General features: G+C 38.5%; 2 protein-coding genes and 1 pseudogene across 2 annotated transcripts; all 3 read right to left on the reverse strand.

The window, feature by feature from the left end:
* Positions 1-906: 906 nt before the first annotated feature.
* On the reverse strand, positions 907-2,154 carry LOC143891771 (large ribosomal subunit protein P2B-like). The gene is made up of 3 exons (XM_077396303.1): positions 2,014-2,154; positions 1,633-1,868; positions 907-1,235 (listed from the first exon to the last, which is right to left on the reverse strand). Exons 1-3 carry the CDS (start codon positions 2,099-2,101, stop codon positions 1,209-1,211), a joined length of 351 nt encoding a protein of 116 aa, XP_077252418.1. The 5' UTR covers positions 2,102-2,154; the 3' UTR covers positions 907-1,208.
* Positions 2,155-2,636: 482 nt separating this feature from the next.
* LOC143892042 (pentatricopeptide repeat-containing protein At1g08070, chloroplastic pseudogene) lies at positions 2,637-4,616 on the reverse strand (annotated as a pseudogene).
* A 5,265-nt stretch (positions 4,617-9,881) lies between these two features.
* Positions 9,882-15,473, reverse strand: LOC143845790 (protein trichome birefringence-like 14). Its single transcript, XM_077354201.1, has 5 exons — positions 15,301-15,473; positions 12,001-12,264; positions 11,731-11,898; positions 11,224-11,419; positions 9,882-11,060 (listed from the first exon to the last, which is right to left on the reverse strand). The coding sequence occupies exons 2-5, from the start codon at positions 12,158-12,160 to the stop codon at positions 10,232-10,234; spliced, it is 1,353 nt and encodes a 450-aa protein (XP_077210316.1). The 5' UTR covers positions 12,161-12,264; positions 15,301-15,473; the 3' UTR covers positions 9,882-10,231.
* Positions 15,474-17,932: the final 2,459 nt, after the last annotated feature.

The following is a 17,932-nucleotide window of genomic DNA, read 5'->3' on the forward strand; positions in this document are numbered from 1 at the left end:
AATGGCAAGCACATAAAGGAAAAAGGGAAAACGAGAAACGTGAAAACGATAGAAAATCATAGAAAAAAATACACATAAAACACAAGGAAAACACGAAATATGTGGTTTTTTAGATTTAAATTTTATTAATTTCAATTTCCATTTGAATTTTTCTTACTTTTATTTTTATTACAATATATGCTATTGTTTTTTTTTTAATATCTATTCCACAATTTTTGATGTGTTTTTTCCAAAATGATTTTCGTAAGTTCCACACATGTTTCCTACACGTTTCACAAGCGTTTTTAACAAGTGTTGCATACGTTTATCACGCTTTTCACACATGATTTACATAAGTTTCTCATATGGTTCCCATGCGTTTCGGAAACATTTCTCCAATTTTTTATCATGTTTCGGAAACGTTTCCGAAATGCGGGAAACGCGTTTTAGGGAAAACGGGTTTCCCACCTACCCAAGGAGTTTCCGGCAAATATGGTTCACAAACATACCACACAGAGGATAAAGCATGATCATGCTACCAATGTTCTAACCCCCAATTGGCACAATCCAAATCATAGTCAGACCGAGTCTACAACAAATACATAACAGAATATATCTAGGATCAAATTAATCGATTCCATAGTATCACGATACGTATTAAAAGCAATTTCTAGTGATGCACGTTAAATAACTATTTTGCATATATGATCCAAAAATTGATTTAAAACAATTCTATTTATCCTACTCTTTGATCCCATGAACACCTTGATCGTGGTCTTTTCTTTCTATTAGAACTCACCATTTCAAAAAAAAAAAAAAAATTCCATTTAATCAAGAAGATTCAATAGCAGAATAACTGTTCAAAAAATTGACTTCCGAGAGCAGCACCATCAGCTGTAAATCACACACATTACACAGTCGTGACAAAACAAAACCGTGCAGGCACATTAAAGTATAATAGCACTGCCGATGCCCCATTTCTACCAAAATTTGAATGCACAACAGTTTTAGAATCTTATAGTGACTCATCCAGCAAATTTAGTACGGTTGAATAAACAGAACGCTAACAATTGTATTGAATCAGATGAAAGACAGAGCGGTTGACAAAACGACTCTTTATCACTAATCTGAAGAAGTTCAAACAAAAAAAAACCTAACTAAAACTTCCAAACTACCAATATTTTGGTGCAGATACATGTGTCATACCTACCAAAATAAGATGGAACCTCTCAATCAAACAAACTAAATCCCATATCCTGCAATAAATAACAAACAAGATGAAGATCAGCATAAACAGAATAGGCTAAAATAAGATGCAAAAACATAAAAAGGCCGTTTGGAGGCGCATGGGTTTTATAATCCAAGCTTGTATTTTACAAGCTAAAATCTGGATTTTATAAGCTAAAACCTAGATTTTATAAGCTGAAACCTAGATTTTACAATCCTGAAAATATACAATCCAGGTTTTAGCTTGTAAAATCCAAGTTTTAGGTAATAAAATCCAGGTTTTAGCTTATATAATCCAATTTTTAGCTTATAAAATCCAGGTTCAGCTTATAAAATCGAGGATCTTACAATCATAGACTGTAAAATCCTTGTATCCAAACGGCTGGAAAAAAAGAAGGAAAATTTTGGGGTCCTCAGAAGCAATACATCATCGGATTCCTCCTTTTCTTCGACCTTCTCCTCTTTCTTCGGCTCGGCAGCAGCCGGAGCTGCGGCAGCGGCTCCACCTCCACCGGAAACGGCCGTAACCGGTACTCCGGCGCCGCCTCCGGCCGGAACCGATGCGAGTTTCTCTAATCCGGCGGCAACAAGCTCGTTTATGTCTTTCCCTTGGACTTCTGTGAGTAGAAGCTCGATCATATCATCTTCTGCTTCGGCTCCCACTACAGATCCAAAGAAAAGAAATAACAAACCCTAAATAAAGCCAAAAAGAAGCCGAGATCTAGAAAGGCGGATACGAAACCCTAGATTTAGCAGATAGAAAGAAAAAGAAATAGCAAACCCTAAAAAAAGAAACCCTAGATTTACCCGATCCGAGGATCTTTTTGATGTCTCCGGCACAAGGCTGTGAGTTTCCACCGAGGTGGGCAAGCAGAAACGCTGCGAGGACCTTCATTTCGGCGGGAGATAGAACGAAAAAGGCAAAACCCTAAAATGAGAAGAAAGCCTTAGAGGGGAATGCGTCGTTTATAAGGGGTTTTAGTATTCTGAAAAGAGAAACCCTAGGGCAAACATGGATTAGATTTATCGGAGCCGTCCACTTGACAGACGTGATCTAGCCAATCGGCCCATCTTAAGATCCGATACTGTACGGCACACTCCTTAGGATGATCCAAACCGTCCGTTGTTGGGTCACCACGTAAATAGGTTGTGTCCCATAAATCATTTCCATAGGATGACCCTAACACTATGATATATAGAGGTTTCCATCTTATGGAAATTTGGCGCACAACTTAGTGGACTGTACTAAACCTCTATAGATCTTAGGGTTAGGTATGGAAATGATTTTTGGTGCACCACCTATTTACATTGTGGCCCAACAAATGGAGTTGGGCATACAATACTGGACAATACGGCCACATACCGAATAAAGACATTAGAGTTGGCATTTTTCAAACATGTATACAGTATCCATATGCGAATACAGAATATCACCAGTAATCCATGCACGAACACATTCCATTCCTGAAATGATGAAACCGTCGTTGATCTCTAACAATCATCTCTCGGTCATAAATCTTGGATAACAATTTTATAACAACATGACAGTCGTCGCACATACGGAGGTTCTTAATGACATGAATAGGTTCCCCATTGCCACTGTTGATAAGCCCAAAAGCAATGGCCAACTTCTCACTGTGATGATAAAGAGCAGCTTCCTTTCCCTCATCATCAATATCAAACAACACTAGCTTTGTGTTGGGTGCATATCCAACCAATTTGAGCTTATGAACCATCTCATCCAACATGGCATATATCTCTTCTGCCCTAGGATGTGATCTGTCTCCCACAAGAAACTCATGAACCACACCACCCAACTCCACTGAACTTAAACCAGCCTCTTTTCTTATCCCCCCATCATTCATCATCTTCCTCACCGTAATCGCATTGCTCGAGCGACCGGCAGCGTCATATATATTCGACATAAGCACATAAGAACTACTATCATTTGGATAAAACTCAATCAGATGCCTTGCAGCAAACTCGGCAATTTCCATATTGCCGTGAACTCTGCAACCTCCAAGAAGTGATTTCCAAATAACACTATCGGGTTTGATGGGCATGTTCCTTATAAGCTCTTTTGCCTCTTCTAGCAGCCCAGCACGACATAGAAGGTCAACCACACACCCATAGTGCTGGATTTTGGGTCTTATCTTGTATACATTGCTCATGGCGGCAAAGAGACTGAGGCCTTCATTGACAAGGCCAGAGTGACTACACGCATTTAGGACTCCAGCGAGTGTTATATCATCAAATTTTGAATCTCCCACTTGCATTTGCGAGAATAGTTCGAGGGCATCCCTTCCTCTGCCATGTATAGCTAGCCCGGCAATCATGGCATTGCATAACTCAACAGTTTTATCCTCAACTCTACTGAAGACTTGCAGTGCAATCTCTATGCAGCCACACTTTGAGTACATATCAACAAGAGCGGATGCAAGAGTGACATTGATTATTATTCCATTCCTATCTATATAAGCATGAGCCCATTTTCCTATACCAAGAGCTCCTAAATGTGCAATCGCAGGAAGAACAACAACCATAGTAACATAATCCAGTTTGACGTTCATCAATTGCATTATTCGAAATAATTCCAAAGCCTCTTCATAACTATTATTCCGGACAAATCCCGTCAACATGGGGTTCCAAGAAGCCACATTTTCTCGAGGGTTGCTTTCGAACACTTGAAAAGCCGCCTCTAGCTCACCGCACTTAGAATACATATCTACAAGAGCAGAACAAACCAAGCAATCCACTTCAATTCCAATTTTGAGAATCAAGGAATGAACACATCTGCCTAGGAAGCAATGACGCAAATCCGCAATTGAGGGAAGAACACTCAAAATACTCACCTTGTTTGGCATCATATCTGCCACCAACAAGTCCCGAAAAGTCTCAAACACTTTACCTAAGAACCCATTTCTAGCATACACAGAAATCAAGGAATTCCAAGAGACAATATCCCGTTGTGGCATTCGATCAAATAGCCCGCGGGCAGAGTCTACATCACCATGTTTCCCATACCCAGAAATCAAAGCATTCCAAGAAACCACATTTCTCTCAGGCATTTCATCAAACAGCTTTCTAGCATTGCCCACCTTGCTTGATTTGGCATACCCGCTAACCAAGGTGGTCCAAGAAACAACATCTCGTTGAGGAATTTCATCAAACAGTTGGTGGGCGTCATCTAAACTGCCATTAACAGCATAGAGATGAATAAGGGGATTGATAAAGGAGACGTTAGAATAGAACCCGCATTTGAGAATGTGGGCATGGAACTGTTTAGCTTCGTCAATTGTATACGGTTTATAACGAGATTGGAGAAGAAAAGAGATTGATTTGAGTGATTTTTCAATTGCTGGGTGAAGCTGCTGCAGTTTTGGTGGGTAGGTTTCAGTTAAGGGAATCATGGGGTTGGTCGGGGTTCGATTGAAAAATAAAGAAAAAACTACAGATAAAGGCGGGTCAAAGAGCCCAGTGATCATGGATCGATCACTTTATATGAGTTTTTCCATGGTGGCCCACCAATGGACACCTACTGTTTTGATTATGGTGGGACCCACCATTTTATACCATGTTTTGATGGGGTGAGGCCCACGCTGTCCAAACAAATCCATGCATAGTGTGGCCCATCATTTTACACCATGTTTCAAGTGGTGGGTCCCGCCAACTCTACTCAATCCCATATTCCCATGCATCCTGTGGGGCTCACCATGCTCCATGCACCTCTTAGGCTCTTATTTAGATGGGGAGGGCCCACTATCTCCACGCAAGCCCATGCATAGGTGTGGGGCCCACCATTTTAGACCTCATGTTTTGATGGGGTGGGGTCTACTCTTTCACCCCAAGAATGCTAGTGACTTGAGTTTTTACATGGTGCATGGGTTTAGTCCAGAATTTTTCAAAAAAATACTGTGGGGCCCACTTCAAAGGATGATCCAAACGGATCATTTCTCAGGCCACAACGTGAATAAGCGGTACCCTTAGATCATTTCCATAGGATGATCCTAACCTGGAAGTGATATATCGGGGTACAACCTATTTACATTGTGGGCCGACAAATGAGCGGTTTGGATCATCCTATGAGTGGGCCCATGGTAATTTTTGAAAAATATCTCACGCCACAAACCATATAAATTCTCCACTTTGTATAGTGGTAGTGAATTCTTTATATGGTGTCCAAACGTCGTGCAAGATTTTATCTTTTTTCTTAATATTGGTCCACCCTAGTCGTTGATCCAAACTATTCATTTATTGGGCCAGTTAAATAGGCCGGCCGCAGCAGAAAATGATCTCCATAGGATGATCCTAACCCTCGGATCTGTAGGGGACAACACGTTGTAGAAACCTCTATAGATTGGAGGGTTGGGAACTTGGGATGGAGAGGACTTTTCAGGGCACGGCCTATTTAAGATGGGACCCATATTATTGGATGATCCAAACCATTAATTTATTGGTTGTTGCTCCAAAAATCATCTCCATGAGATAATCCTAACCCTCTGACGAGGCAGAGTATTGGAAACCTGGATAAAGATCATCTAATCAAGGCCCGGTCAATGGCAATGGGCTGGACTTTTGTTGGTAATCAATTGATCGGATTAAATCCAGGGCGTACAAGTTTGGGGCTCAAATGTGGATGTTAGGAAAGAACCTAAAATCGCCACCTTTTAGCATTTTTCTTGCCATTTTCATGCCTTATAAATTTTAATAGTGACTCTTAAGAATGTTTATCCTTATAATGAATGGTACCAGCCTCCAAAGAATTTGTCCCTTCTCCCAAAAGGTCCACTACTTAAATGCAAGATGGATTGGACTCAATTGATTTTTGGAACGTCCAGAAAGCTCAAAGCTTTAAATAAGGGAAATGATTTCAGCACAACTATGTTTTGATACAAGACGCTCATATTTCTTATCTTTTACAGCTCTTTAAATGCTAAAAGATAGGAAACATGAGCGTCTTGTATAAAAAATGTTTGTGTTGAAATTATTTCCCTTTAAATAATAGAAAACCGGAGAAATTATATGATGAAAGGCCGTATGAACATATGAACAGCAGCTCCTAAAAAAAGTGGGATGGGATGGAGTGAGTGGTCTAACAGAGTCCTTATCAAGGGTATGGGCTCGAGAGCATGATGGTCACCTTGTCCACAAAAATCGAATTTGTGCGGGGTCAGATCTAGAGTGTGGGAAATATTAGGTTAGAAGAGATTTATGTCTCCATTAATATTGAAATGCTGAGTCGTTGACTCGCCCTAGTAGAGTCGGTTTGGTCTTACCGAGTCGAATGAAGAATCCTTCAAACTCAGGCAGTTCAATAAATAACTTGTTCCAAATCGTTCTCTCGAGCTCACTCAATTTTACGTTGTAAAAGCTCTTGTTTGAGTATAAGTTTCTTAATACTAGTCCCCATCTTGTATGCTTACGCAAGATCATCTCGTCTAATTAGCTGTAGGCAGGGGACCATGAAAGATTGAAACCCAAAATTTGGGGGTGGGTGATTTGGGATGATGTGCTTGGAAGAAACCTAAGAGTTTGATGGGTCATCAGATAATGTCCATGTGTCTCCATTCGAGTCTGATAGGAAGGTCTAGCTAGATACAAGACCAACAAGGTTTGTTTTCAATCAAAGTCATTGTTTTCTCTCCTTGCTTTTAGTGTTTCATAAAGGTTATAAGTGAGATGAGAGGTTTGGTTTCTGAGAAATTTGTTCCTTGCAGCATTTGAGTAATTGCAAACAACCAAATTTATGCAACTTGATAGTTAGGATTTAGAGTTTAGGTCAAAGGACAGACTTCTTTTTTTGTTTCGTTTTAGACCGAAGAAAAATGAGAAAAATGATCAAGTGCTTAAAACATTCAAAGAGCCTTTATGGAATCTCTGAAATATCATGCCATAATAAAAGATATTCAAACTTCTTAGGAGTTAAGATAGTTTAATTTAATATATAGTGTGTTTTGGTGCTGTTCTTTAATCAATTCCCCTTGTTATTATCTATGTTGTATGGATTCTTTGCTCCCATATGTCGAATCTGTGTCGACATGTCTTCACATGTGAATCGGGCGAATCCGATTCATCGTTGTCTCTTGTCCGCACAAATCCTGTTTTTTCAGGCGTATTCGATTCATCGTTGTCTCTTTTAAAATGCAAATCCTGTATATTTTCCCTCCATATGCATTTTCTTAACTTCTTTTTATTTTATTTTATGAAAGCACCACCCGTACTCTTTTAATAAAAAACCCTAGTGCCTCAACCTTCGAACATCGACCTCCTTCCTCCTTCGACTCTCTTGATACAAAACTCGCAACAAACCTCTACCCTCAATTTTTTCATGAATTTTTTTTTTTTTAAATTTTAAAAAAATTATTTTATTTAAAAATTACCGAATCCAAATCCAACTTTTTGGGGCTTGCCGAATCCAAGACCTCGAATCTGTCGGATCCCGACACGGGAATCCGAATCCATGCAACATAGGTTATTATCATTAGTAGGATGTGGCCCATCATGGATTGCCCTAATGGCACATATTGTAATTAAGATTGAATTTATATATAAAGGACATAGGTTGTGCTGTTGGACTTCAACCTCCACCTTTGTTTTCTTCATTCTCTTCTCCTTATCCTTTTTTTCTTAATTCATCTCCTTTATTCAAGGTTTTAAATTTCCACCAAAACCAACACAAAATGATAAATATGTTTCTATTTCCATTAGGGCTGCAACTCAGGTCGGGCGGGTCGGGTTTTGGAGAACCCAACCCTACCCGAGAAATATCTCGGGTCGGGTCGGGTCGGGTCGGGTCGGGTTTTTTTTCGGAAAACCCACGATTCCCAAACCCGGCCCTACCCATGATAAATCTCAAGTCAGGTCGGGTCGGGTTTTTTCACGTTGACGCAATTTTTTAAGGAAAATTCTTGTTTGGCAAGGCAACTCAACTCATAGAAGTAAAAATTACACTCACATTACACTTGAATCAAACAATGCTGTAATCAAACAATGTTGTAATTACAATCAAACAATGCTGAATCAAACACTTGAATCAACTCAACTCATAGAAGCGAAAATTACACTCACACGCAATAACAGTGGGTGCGTGGGTTTTCACTTTTAACTTTTAACTAACAATAGAAAAAAATGTACATACTATAACTTATGTAACTCGGGTCGGGTCGGGTCGGGCCCCTTCAAACCCGGCTCGACCAGAGATTCATGCGGGCTTTTGAATGCTCAACCCGGCTCGACCCGAAACCCATGAAACCTGAACCCAACCCAGGCTATTTTCGGGTCGGGTAAAACCCGGCTCGAGTTGCAGCCCTAATTTCCATCCCCACCAAACACGTACCGAAACCAAAAGCATAAGTGTATTAGTGATATATTATACATTACATAATTATATTTATAAGAATTGCATGTGTATATGTAGTGTGTATAAATATTTATATGAATTACATGCAAAATCTTGTATGTATTTGAATTACCAGACATGGTATTGACAGGTCTTCGATGTTGTCAAACTATTATTGGTGGGTTTTCTTCATGTAATGATTTTTTAGTGTGTATTTGTACTTATTCTAGCCCTTCCTAAAGTTTTATCTTTAATGGTCATCATTTGCATGTGTTTCACTACATTTCCATGATTTTACAAAATTTCCACCGACATATTTCCATTTCCATCACGATTGAAACACATACTGAAACCGAAACTTGAAATCTTAGCTTTGTCTTCCATATGAATTTGAAGTGGGTGATTTATCAAGAGTTTAAACAAACCCAAAACACTTAATCAAGATTTAAGTATAAGTGGAGTATGGTTCCTATGTCAAATTTTGAATTTGTTAAACCTTTGATTTATAGGTGAGACAAATATGATTCATGCAATAATATGTTGAAACAATCAAATGGGCATAAATAAAAATATTTCAAAAAGGAGCCGATAAGATGTCAAATAATATAAGGCAGACCTCTGTCTGTGGATCTGAAGAAACATCACATACACATGAAATGGTCATGTGAACATTGATAGGAAGATATAACACGGCACTGACATTTAGTGCCTGCAGCAAAGATATAAATGCTTATCACGGCAGGAGAAAAATTGCACTACCTTAGATCATGATGTACCTGTTGGAACCATCAGCATCCTGAAAGCCATACCATACAACAAAGTTATAGATCTCATCTCAACTTAAGCAAAAAATGATTCTGCACAAAAATGCTTACTACAAATCTTTACAGCTATAAAGGAAACAGTCGGGTGATGTCATAGACCTCTTCATTGCCATAACTGGTAGACCTCTTCATTGCCATAACTGGTCAAGCTCTAAAACTGAGAAGCATTTTCATATTATGAATTCTGATGTTTAAGAGACGGAAATTCTTCAAATCTCTAAAACAATTGATTTTGAAACATAATAATAATGCACACACAATTCCATATTTTATACATGGTTCGGCTTTATGCAAGAAATAAATAACATCTGTTTTTACCGTAGAAATATAGTTGAAGAATTTCACGCACAACCAGGTCTGGAACTTCCACTTGTATTACTGGTGGCTTGGGACAGTCTAGAAAATACTTTCCAGCCGCAACAGAGGCTAACACAATACTTCTAAATAAAAAGTATTTTAAATGGTATTTATATAAAAAAATATATCAAAGTTCCAAATAAAATCTTACAACAAAATTGAAAATACTAATGCATTTTATGATGATATGCTACAAAAACGCACTTCTCCCCTTATACAATGCTACAATAGGGTCACATAGAAAAAATTGAATTATACAAAAAAAAAAAAATTGCTTCTTTCGTGATAGATTCCAAGCAAGGATGATGCCAATCAATTGAATCAGGGTGCATTTCTTTCTGCCCTTTTCAAAAAAAAAGGGTGCATTTCTTTCTCTCAGACTACCCAATATGGTATTTCCCAATCAATTAACCGCTCCAACATAGCTCCATAATTGTCTTGATTCATAAGAAATAGCACCAACTTGCCAAATGCTTAATCATAAGAAATAGCCATCAGTGACACCTTATAGTTGAGCAAAAATGATTTCATTCCATGTATCCGGAACGCCCGGTAGACACCAATGCAAGCAATCCTGCATACCTGGTGTGGCTTTAATGCTGTACCTGGATATGTGGCACTCGTCTCTCAGTTGTGACAGGGCAGTAATGTCCAAAAGCTTAACTCTCGTTCCCTCCACGGCACCCTCAGCATCAGGGTCACTAGATTTGTCTTGTAAAACCTGGTTCCCTCCAGCCAACGGAGTGGTATTATCGCAGCTCCCCCCTGAATTCCAATCTCCATTGACGAAATGCCTGGGTGATATGGTCCTAAAGAAGGCTTTTAGTTTTGGATGCTTTGGAAGCTGCGTATCCAGCCACTTAACAACACTGTAAACAGTAAAATTTTTGGCACTTCCTATTCCTGCAAGTGCCCTATTGTTGTTGGGCACGCCACCGACATACATTACCCATCGATTTGCTTTAAGCTTCCCTCTGTTCCAATGATGTCCTGTATTTAGAACCAAAACATCAAACCTGTGAAGGTACTGGCGCAAGAATGTTGCCGGCCGATCAAGATGCATAGCATATTCGGTAGCTGGATTACTAATGTTTAGGGGCTCCAATTCACACAGGCTCGCGGACCAGTAATAGAGAATGGTAGTATTGGTGCTTAGGAATCTATAAGCCCAACCATCAGGTCGTACGGCACCACGAGCTTTGACAAGACCATACTTCCATCCAATATCCTCCACTTCCGGACTCTCTTTCCCACCTGTGATCATACACATCAGGGACTGGAATTGCTGCCTCCCCAAGGAATCTCCTACAAAAGCAAGAGTCCTGCCTTGCATTCTGGAACCCATTATCACTATCAGCACAAAAGAGCATCAAGATTACCCATGATAATAAATGAGAAAAAGTTAAATCACCCCCTCCCTTGCAAATAGGGTTTATCATCCCACCCCTTTGAACCTTGAGATGTAGAAAATCAGGATAAAAAAGTTCAAAATCATACCTTTTCAAGAATAGCGACCCTTTAAACTCCGGCATCTCACAATTTTCTGGCTGCCATCGGAATCCTTCATAGGAAAAATCTGTGCGTTGGGTCAATCTACAAGCCCACATCTCAGATAGCCACTGCTTACAGCCAAAACTGGAATACAATGGCCGTCTGCTGTCTGCAACCCATTTTCCCTTGGCATAGTTACAACCTGCATGGATGATCAGTCAAAAGTCAATGGATGAAAATGAAACTGCTCACAAACCACCTTTAATGAATATCTCTTTAGGTTCCTGGTTATGAAAACACAACTCACCAAATAGCACAAGCCATTGAAAGTGCCCAAGGCATTTAATGAAAGGAAACGTGAGAATACACCTCAACTAAGATACTCATTCAGCTATAGCCGTAAATGCAACAGTTACTAAGCAAGTTTTGGAAAACCTTACCCAAAATTCATCAAATAACCCATATTTACAAACATAAAAGACATCAAATGAATGGCAGCAAGAATTAACCTACCTTTTTCCTCCATAGGAAATCTTGTCAAATCCTCATCTCTTCTTGTTTCTTCATTAGAGCTTGTGATTTCAGAACTTGAAGGCAAAGCATCAAATCCTTGCTCTCTTACCACGTGTGCATGTGAAAATTTTTCTTCTACATACGTGTTTTTCTTTTCTGTTACATCAGCTGCACGTGACAAAGACAACACAAAAGCTTAAGATAAAAGAAAAAATAACATGGCCATCAAAATTGAAAACAGCCACGTTAAGGTAAGGACATGAGACAGACCTGGAGAAAGTTTTATCTCGAGCTGATTCTCTTGTGGCAGCACTGTAGTGACAAATGGGGTTCTCTCCCACGCCCAAAATACAATTGTAGTACAAATGAGAATGATGAGAGCAAGCAAGAACTGTTTACCTCTCAATCCATTAAAACTTCCTCCTTTCATCGTGGTAAATACACCTAAAGAGTTGATCTACTACTGTCGTTTCTATCATGAACTTACGAGCATCCGGAGATCATTATGGAAATGATACTTTTCTCCATTCAATTCTGTTGAAAATTTTAGTTGACTGAGAAGTATGCATTGCTTTTTCTATGGAAAAGTATATTTTGAGGAAGCTCATATACATAGAATTTTTTTTTAAACAGTAAGCAAAACTTTATTACGAATGAAGAAAACTGGGAAAAAACACGGGGTGGAGATTGCCCATCAGATAAAAAATCTCCACCCACTCCCCCTTTGGCCAACAGGTCCACCATATTGTTAGCACTCTGGGGAATGAGGACAAGGGATGGATTATACAAGGTACAAAGATCAACAAACTGATTAATTATTTCAGCAAGTCTCTAAGGACCAACCCACTTCCTCGTCCATAAGAAATAATGCCATGAGAAGAATATTTCATCTATGTTCATGATAGCAATTTCCCAAGTTTGCTTCCATAAAAAATATATATATTGTTTTGCTCTGTTTCATGCTTCAGCTTCAGTGTTTATCTGCCACTTTGAAAACTGTTTAAGTGAGCATCATCCAGGACTAATGAACAAACCCGAAGGCTGTGGTGTTTTTCCATTGGTTTAGTGGTGTTTTTTCTTTCAACCGTATGAACTGTTGATTTCAGTTTTGGATTCTTGAAAAAGTGCAGAAAATGGTAGCACTATTAATAAATATTCAATAGAAAGTTCAATTACACAACATATATAATATACCAACCTATTTACACATATGGATACATGCATAATATATATATATATATATATATATATATATATATATATATATATAGAGAGAGAGAGAGAGAGAGAGAGAGAGAGAGAGAGAGAAGTGTTCTTGCGCCGTAGCGCAGGGAGCTTCCCTGCGCTTAATTGGTTTATAAAGCCCCCCATTCGTTAGTTTAGAGGGTCCCCCTTTGTTGGTCCACAAGAAGCGACGAATGGGAGGCTTTATAAACCACTTAAGCGCAGGGAGCTCCAGCGCAGGAACATTTTTCTCAGACAGACACAGAGAGAGAGAGAGAGAGAGAGAGAGAGAGAGAGAGAGAGAGAGAGAGAGAGAGAGAGAGAGAGAGAGAGAGAGAGAGAGTGAGAGAGTGATGTGTTCTCACTTTTGACAATAATTCCTGACTTTTAAGATGCAAAAAAGGATGAATTAGTAAGAATGTATCACTGTTTTGGTGGGCTTCATATAGGTCCACAATTTCAGCATTGCCTAAAGTTTTTCTTTGAAAAAAAGAACATTTTCTGAAGTTTCATCTTTCTTAAATTCTCATCATTAGCATATGCTTCCATAAATTTCCATGATTTTACAAGATTTTCACCAAAATTTTCAACTGAAACCAAGAAGTTTCCCAGTTCTGTGGAAACCAACATGCATACCAAAACTAAAATTTAAAACCTTAGCCTTGACTATGATGAGGCATTTATTCTTATAATCAAAAGTACCTTGGTATGATTCAGTCTACTCTTGGCTAATATTATAGGATGGACTCTTAGTCAAATGGATGTGAAAAATGCATTTCTTCATGGGTCTCTTAAATAGGTGCCCTACATGAAACAGACAGAAGACTTTGAAGTTGCAGACATGAAAAACTATGCATGCAAACTCAAGAAGGCCATTTATGAACTTAAAACAGGCTCCCATAGCGTGGTTTGACAAGCGTGGTTTGACAAACTACATCAGGCACTCTGACATAGTGGATACAAGAGAAGCATATGTCATAACTCATTTTTGTCAAACATATGCAGTCAAGGATAATTTTAGTTCTGATGCATATTGATGATATCAACATTATAGGAAGAGACAATGGTGGCATTCAAAAACTCAAAAACAACTTGAAAGAATCATATGAAAAAAAGGATTTGGGGCTTCTTTGCTCTTTTCTCGGAGTGGGAGAAGAAAGAACGAAAGAAGAAATGCACCTATCTCAAAGCGAGTATGCGCTTGATTTACTTGACAGATTTTTTTCTATGAATTGCAAGACTTTGGAAACTCCTGTTGTTTAACACCATCCAAATTCGTCTCTGGGTTACTTTGTTACATGCTCTCTTCCCCAAAGAATAGAAGATCTTTCTCTGAAACTTATTAGATGGTTAGGCGTACATTGAAAAATATTACATGCATCCCCTAGAATTTATGTATAGTCTTTACATATCCAGAAACAAAGAAATGGGTGTCTGATAGCTGTTTCTTACAAACTAGTCTTTTGTCCTAATAGTTTGATACACTGAGATTCAGCCTCTTATTACTAGGTTATATAAAGGGGAAAGTAAGTCTGTTTAGTAGAAGTTATTTCTTTTTATAACTTTCAATCGTCAAATTCTTCAATTTCCTAATTCCACAAGTACACAGTAAATTCTGCTGTCATAAAGCCAATGTAACCAACAACATCATGATGGTGAAAGTTCTCTTTAAAACCATCTGCTAAAATTCCTCCAAACCCAAACATGCTGGTTTTGATGCCAAGTTAATAACTAAGAAAGTGCAGAGTTGTCAATTTTATACAGATAAGGTGAATCAAATAACAGAAAGGGGGAAAAAAACCCATCAGAATCTTTATTAGTAATCAAAGATGAATATAAAACCCTATATTGAATCAAATCCACCAAAACCTCATGAAACAGCGAATATATCCAAGAGGAAAATACACCAATTCAGATAGTAAAAAATGTGGATAGAAATTTGAAAATGCAAATTTAGAGATGGTTAATCAAGGGCATTTTCTACCTTAATTTTATAATTTTTCGTCCCTCTAAATCAAACCCAAGTAACATAACAATTATTAACAAATGAGTCTGAAAAAAAAAAACAAATTACCTGAAAACAGAGAGAAAATGCAAAAAATAAATACCTGAAAATGCACCATTTATTAAAAAAAACATGAAAATGCATTAAAACCTACTCTATTCACGTTTCTTTATTTTATTTTATTATCTGATTACCTGTGTCATTTACATAGAGAGATGGATTTCACGTTTCTTTAATTTTCCATCTCTGATAACCAATGTCATTTATATAGAAAGATGGATCTCTCACTAAACTAAAAAAAGCCCTAAATTTTCAATGAAACGACACGAAAAGCCACGAACCTGGGAAAATAAAGAGGGAAGAGAGATGGGTTGATCTTTAAGATCCAATGGCAGAGCTTCGAATTCAAATTTTCCGTATTTGAGACTGATTTTTCAGCTTTTTGACCTTTTTTGTGAGAGGGTTTTTTTTAACAGAGAACGAGAGAAAAAAAAGGCACCGAAAAAAGTCTGGTAGAGAGAGAGAGAGAGAGAGAGAGAGAGAGAGATATTCGCGGGAGTATTTCTTTAGTCCTCTTTATGAAAAAAAGTGGGTTTGACATTTGAAAATAGATGACACGTGGCCTATTTTGGTGCGCTAATATTGGTTTCTATGTATAGTAACCACTACCGTATTCATGATCGCACTTCTCACTTTATTAAAAAGTACGGTATTGCTCGCACCATAGGATGATCCAAATGATCCAAACCATCCATTAGATTGGTCACACCCTAAATAGGTTGTGCCCCAAAAATCATTTCCATAGGTTGATACTAACCCTCTGATATTCAGTCCATCTATAGATTGGAGGGTTAGGACCAACCTATGGAAATTATTTTTGGGGCACTACCTATTTAGGCTGTGGCCCATCTAATGGACGGTTCGGATCATCATACTTTTAAAAAAAATGAGGAGTGCCATCATCAAAATACGGTAGTGGTGATATGATTTCCCTGAATAAATAATCCATGGTGAGACGCGCTCAATGAAAATTCTTACGTTTATTAATAAAGTATCACTGTCAATCATTGTCCACTATGATCACATGTTGGCCCCACCCACATTGAATATTAAATTATTAACCCCTTGTGGCGGCCCATCTGTCAACCATTGTCCAATATTACAATCGATTGTGAGGGCCAACTGATTATTTGACTCAAATTTAAGTCGGGTTGTCGTAATCTTAAACGAACAGGAACAGGTCCTTAAGATCATGACAACCGATTGTCAGTCCAAGACCAATTATTGGACTGTTTTCAATTCAATAATTGGTATGGCTGTCCCTAACACCGTCACTGAGTTCTTTTTTCTTGGAATTTAAATTGTCAACGTGTTTTCTCTTTCTTTTTCTGTTTTATTGGGTTGATTGAGGGGAGGTGTATATTCAATCGAGACCGTTCATCCTGTAAAACATCACGAAGTGACTCACATGGTCATTGTCCTATCACAAATGGACTACAAAATCCTTGGATTAGCTTTTCTTGTTGGAACCCTACAAAAAATGATAGATCAAGGGCTCTTAGGAGGTGTTCTCAAATTTAGATCAACGGATGTGATCACGTAAATGAGGCACAGGTGGAGCTCAAGCCTCAAGTACTGTTTAGAAAGGAGCACAACAGCCCCTTTCTTTTTAGCAATTTTCAGTTTACGTATTCTTGAAAAAGAACAATTGGTTTGGAAGCATGGAATAAGAAGGCTATTTGAAGGAAAATTAGAAGCCTAGCACAGTGGAAAGATGGAACTATAGTGTGATGATATGATGTAAGGAAGCACTCATCTTCAATCTTTTTAAGTTATTGTTAGTTTTTAAAGTGTGTTTTTTGCAAGTTAATTCTTTTTAGTTTTAGTTTTATTTTATTTTGAGAGATGTAGTCTTGGTGGTCACGGGTTCGAGTCACGGAAACAGCCTTACTGCAAAGCAGGGGTAATAAGGCTGCGTACATCTAGCCCTCCCCAGACCCGGCAATGGCGGGAGCCTCATGCACTGGGCTGCCCTTTTGCCCCAGCTAGTTTGGGACAGAGGCTTATTTGAGTTGAGTTTTGAGAGATGTGGTGTGGACAGAAAAAGTAATTTTGTGTCCAAGGGCATTTTGGTCATTTTTGCCTTGCTTGCACATGTGTGAGTCACACATGTTTACTCCATCTTTTTCTTAATTTTCTCACTTCCCTCCTATTTCATATTCAAACCCTTCTTTGAAACTCTAAACCTACCACCACTTCCCTAAGCCATTAAATTTCCACTTTTTCATACCCACCACCACTTTCTTAAGCTATTAACTCTCTATCCTCCATTGACTAAGCCAATCTTATTTACTCACTTTTGCTGGAATTTTTTTTGTAGAGATTCTCCACTAGGAAGACCTCCATTGAAGCTCTCATTTGCAAGCTTGTGATGTGAAGCACAGTGCCAACTTGCCCTTTTTTCTCTATATTTTGAAGGTTTCTTTTTCTCTATTTCGGTTGTGAATCTTGGGCTAGTGTAAACTTTGGTTTCACTATTGAGAAGGGATTATTCCAGTATTGTGAAACCTGTCTTTCTCTTCAGTTATGATCTATCACATGGTGTAGGATTCGATAGGAAAATGTTTGGCAGAGATGTCTTCCCATTTAAAAAGACACTTAAACTTCTAAGAAAATTTATGAAGAGACCTCTCCTGTTTTGAAAAGTTTAAACAATCAACAAACCAAGAAGTAGGCAATGCAAGATCTCTACTGCTAACAAAGGCAATTTCTCGGATGGTTAAGATCATTTGATTGGAAGCAATTCAGGATATGGCCCCTAAGGCCCACTAGACGAATGGGCTAGATCATGTTGATATTTTGTTTATGGGGCCCATAAAGTGTTCTCATCTTTTACTAGGGGTGCAACTCAATTCTGGCTGGGTCAGTTTGAGGCTAACCCTAGCCCAACCCGAGGCAGCATGCCCTCAACCC

This window comes from Tasmannia lanceolata, unplaced genomic scaffold (genome assembly GCF_043159265.1).
Source record: "Tasmannia lanceolata isolate RefF3 unplaced genomic scaffold, GAP_Taslan_0.1 ptg000015l, whole genome shotgun sequence".
NCBI lineage: Eukaryota > Viridiplantae > Streptophyta > Magnoliopsida > Canellales > Winteraceae > Tasmannia > Tasmannia lanceolata.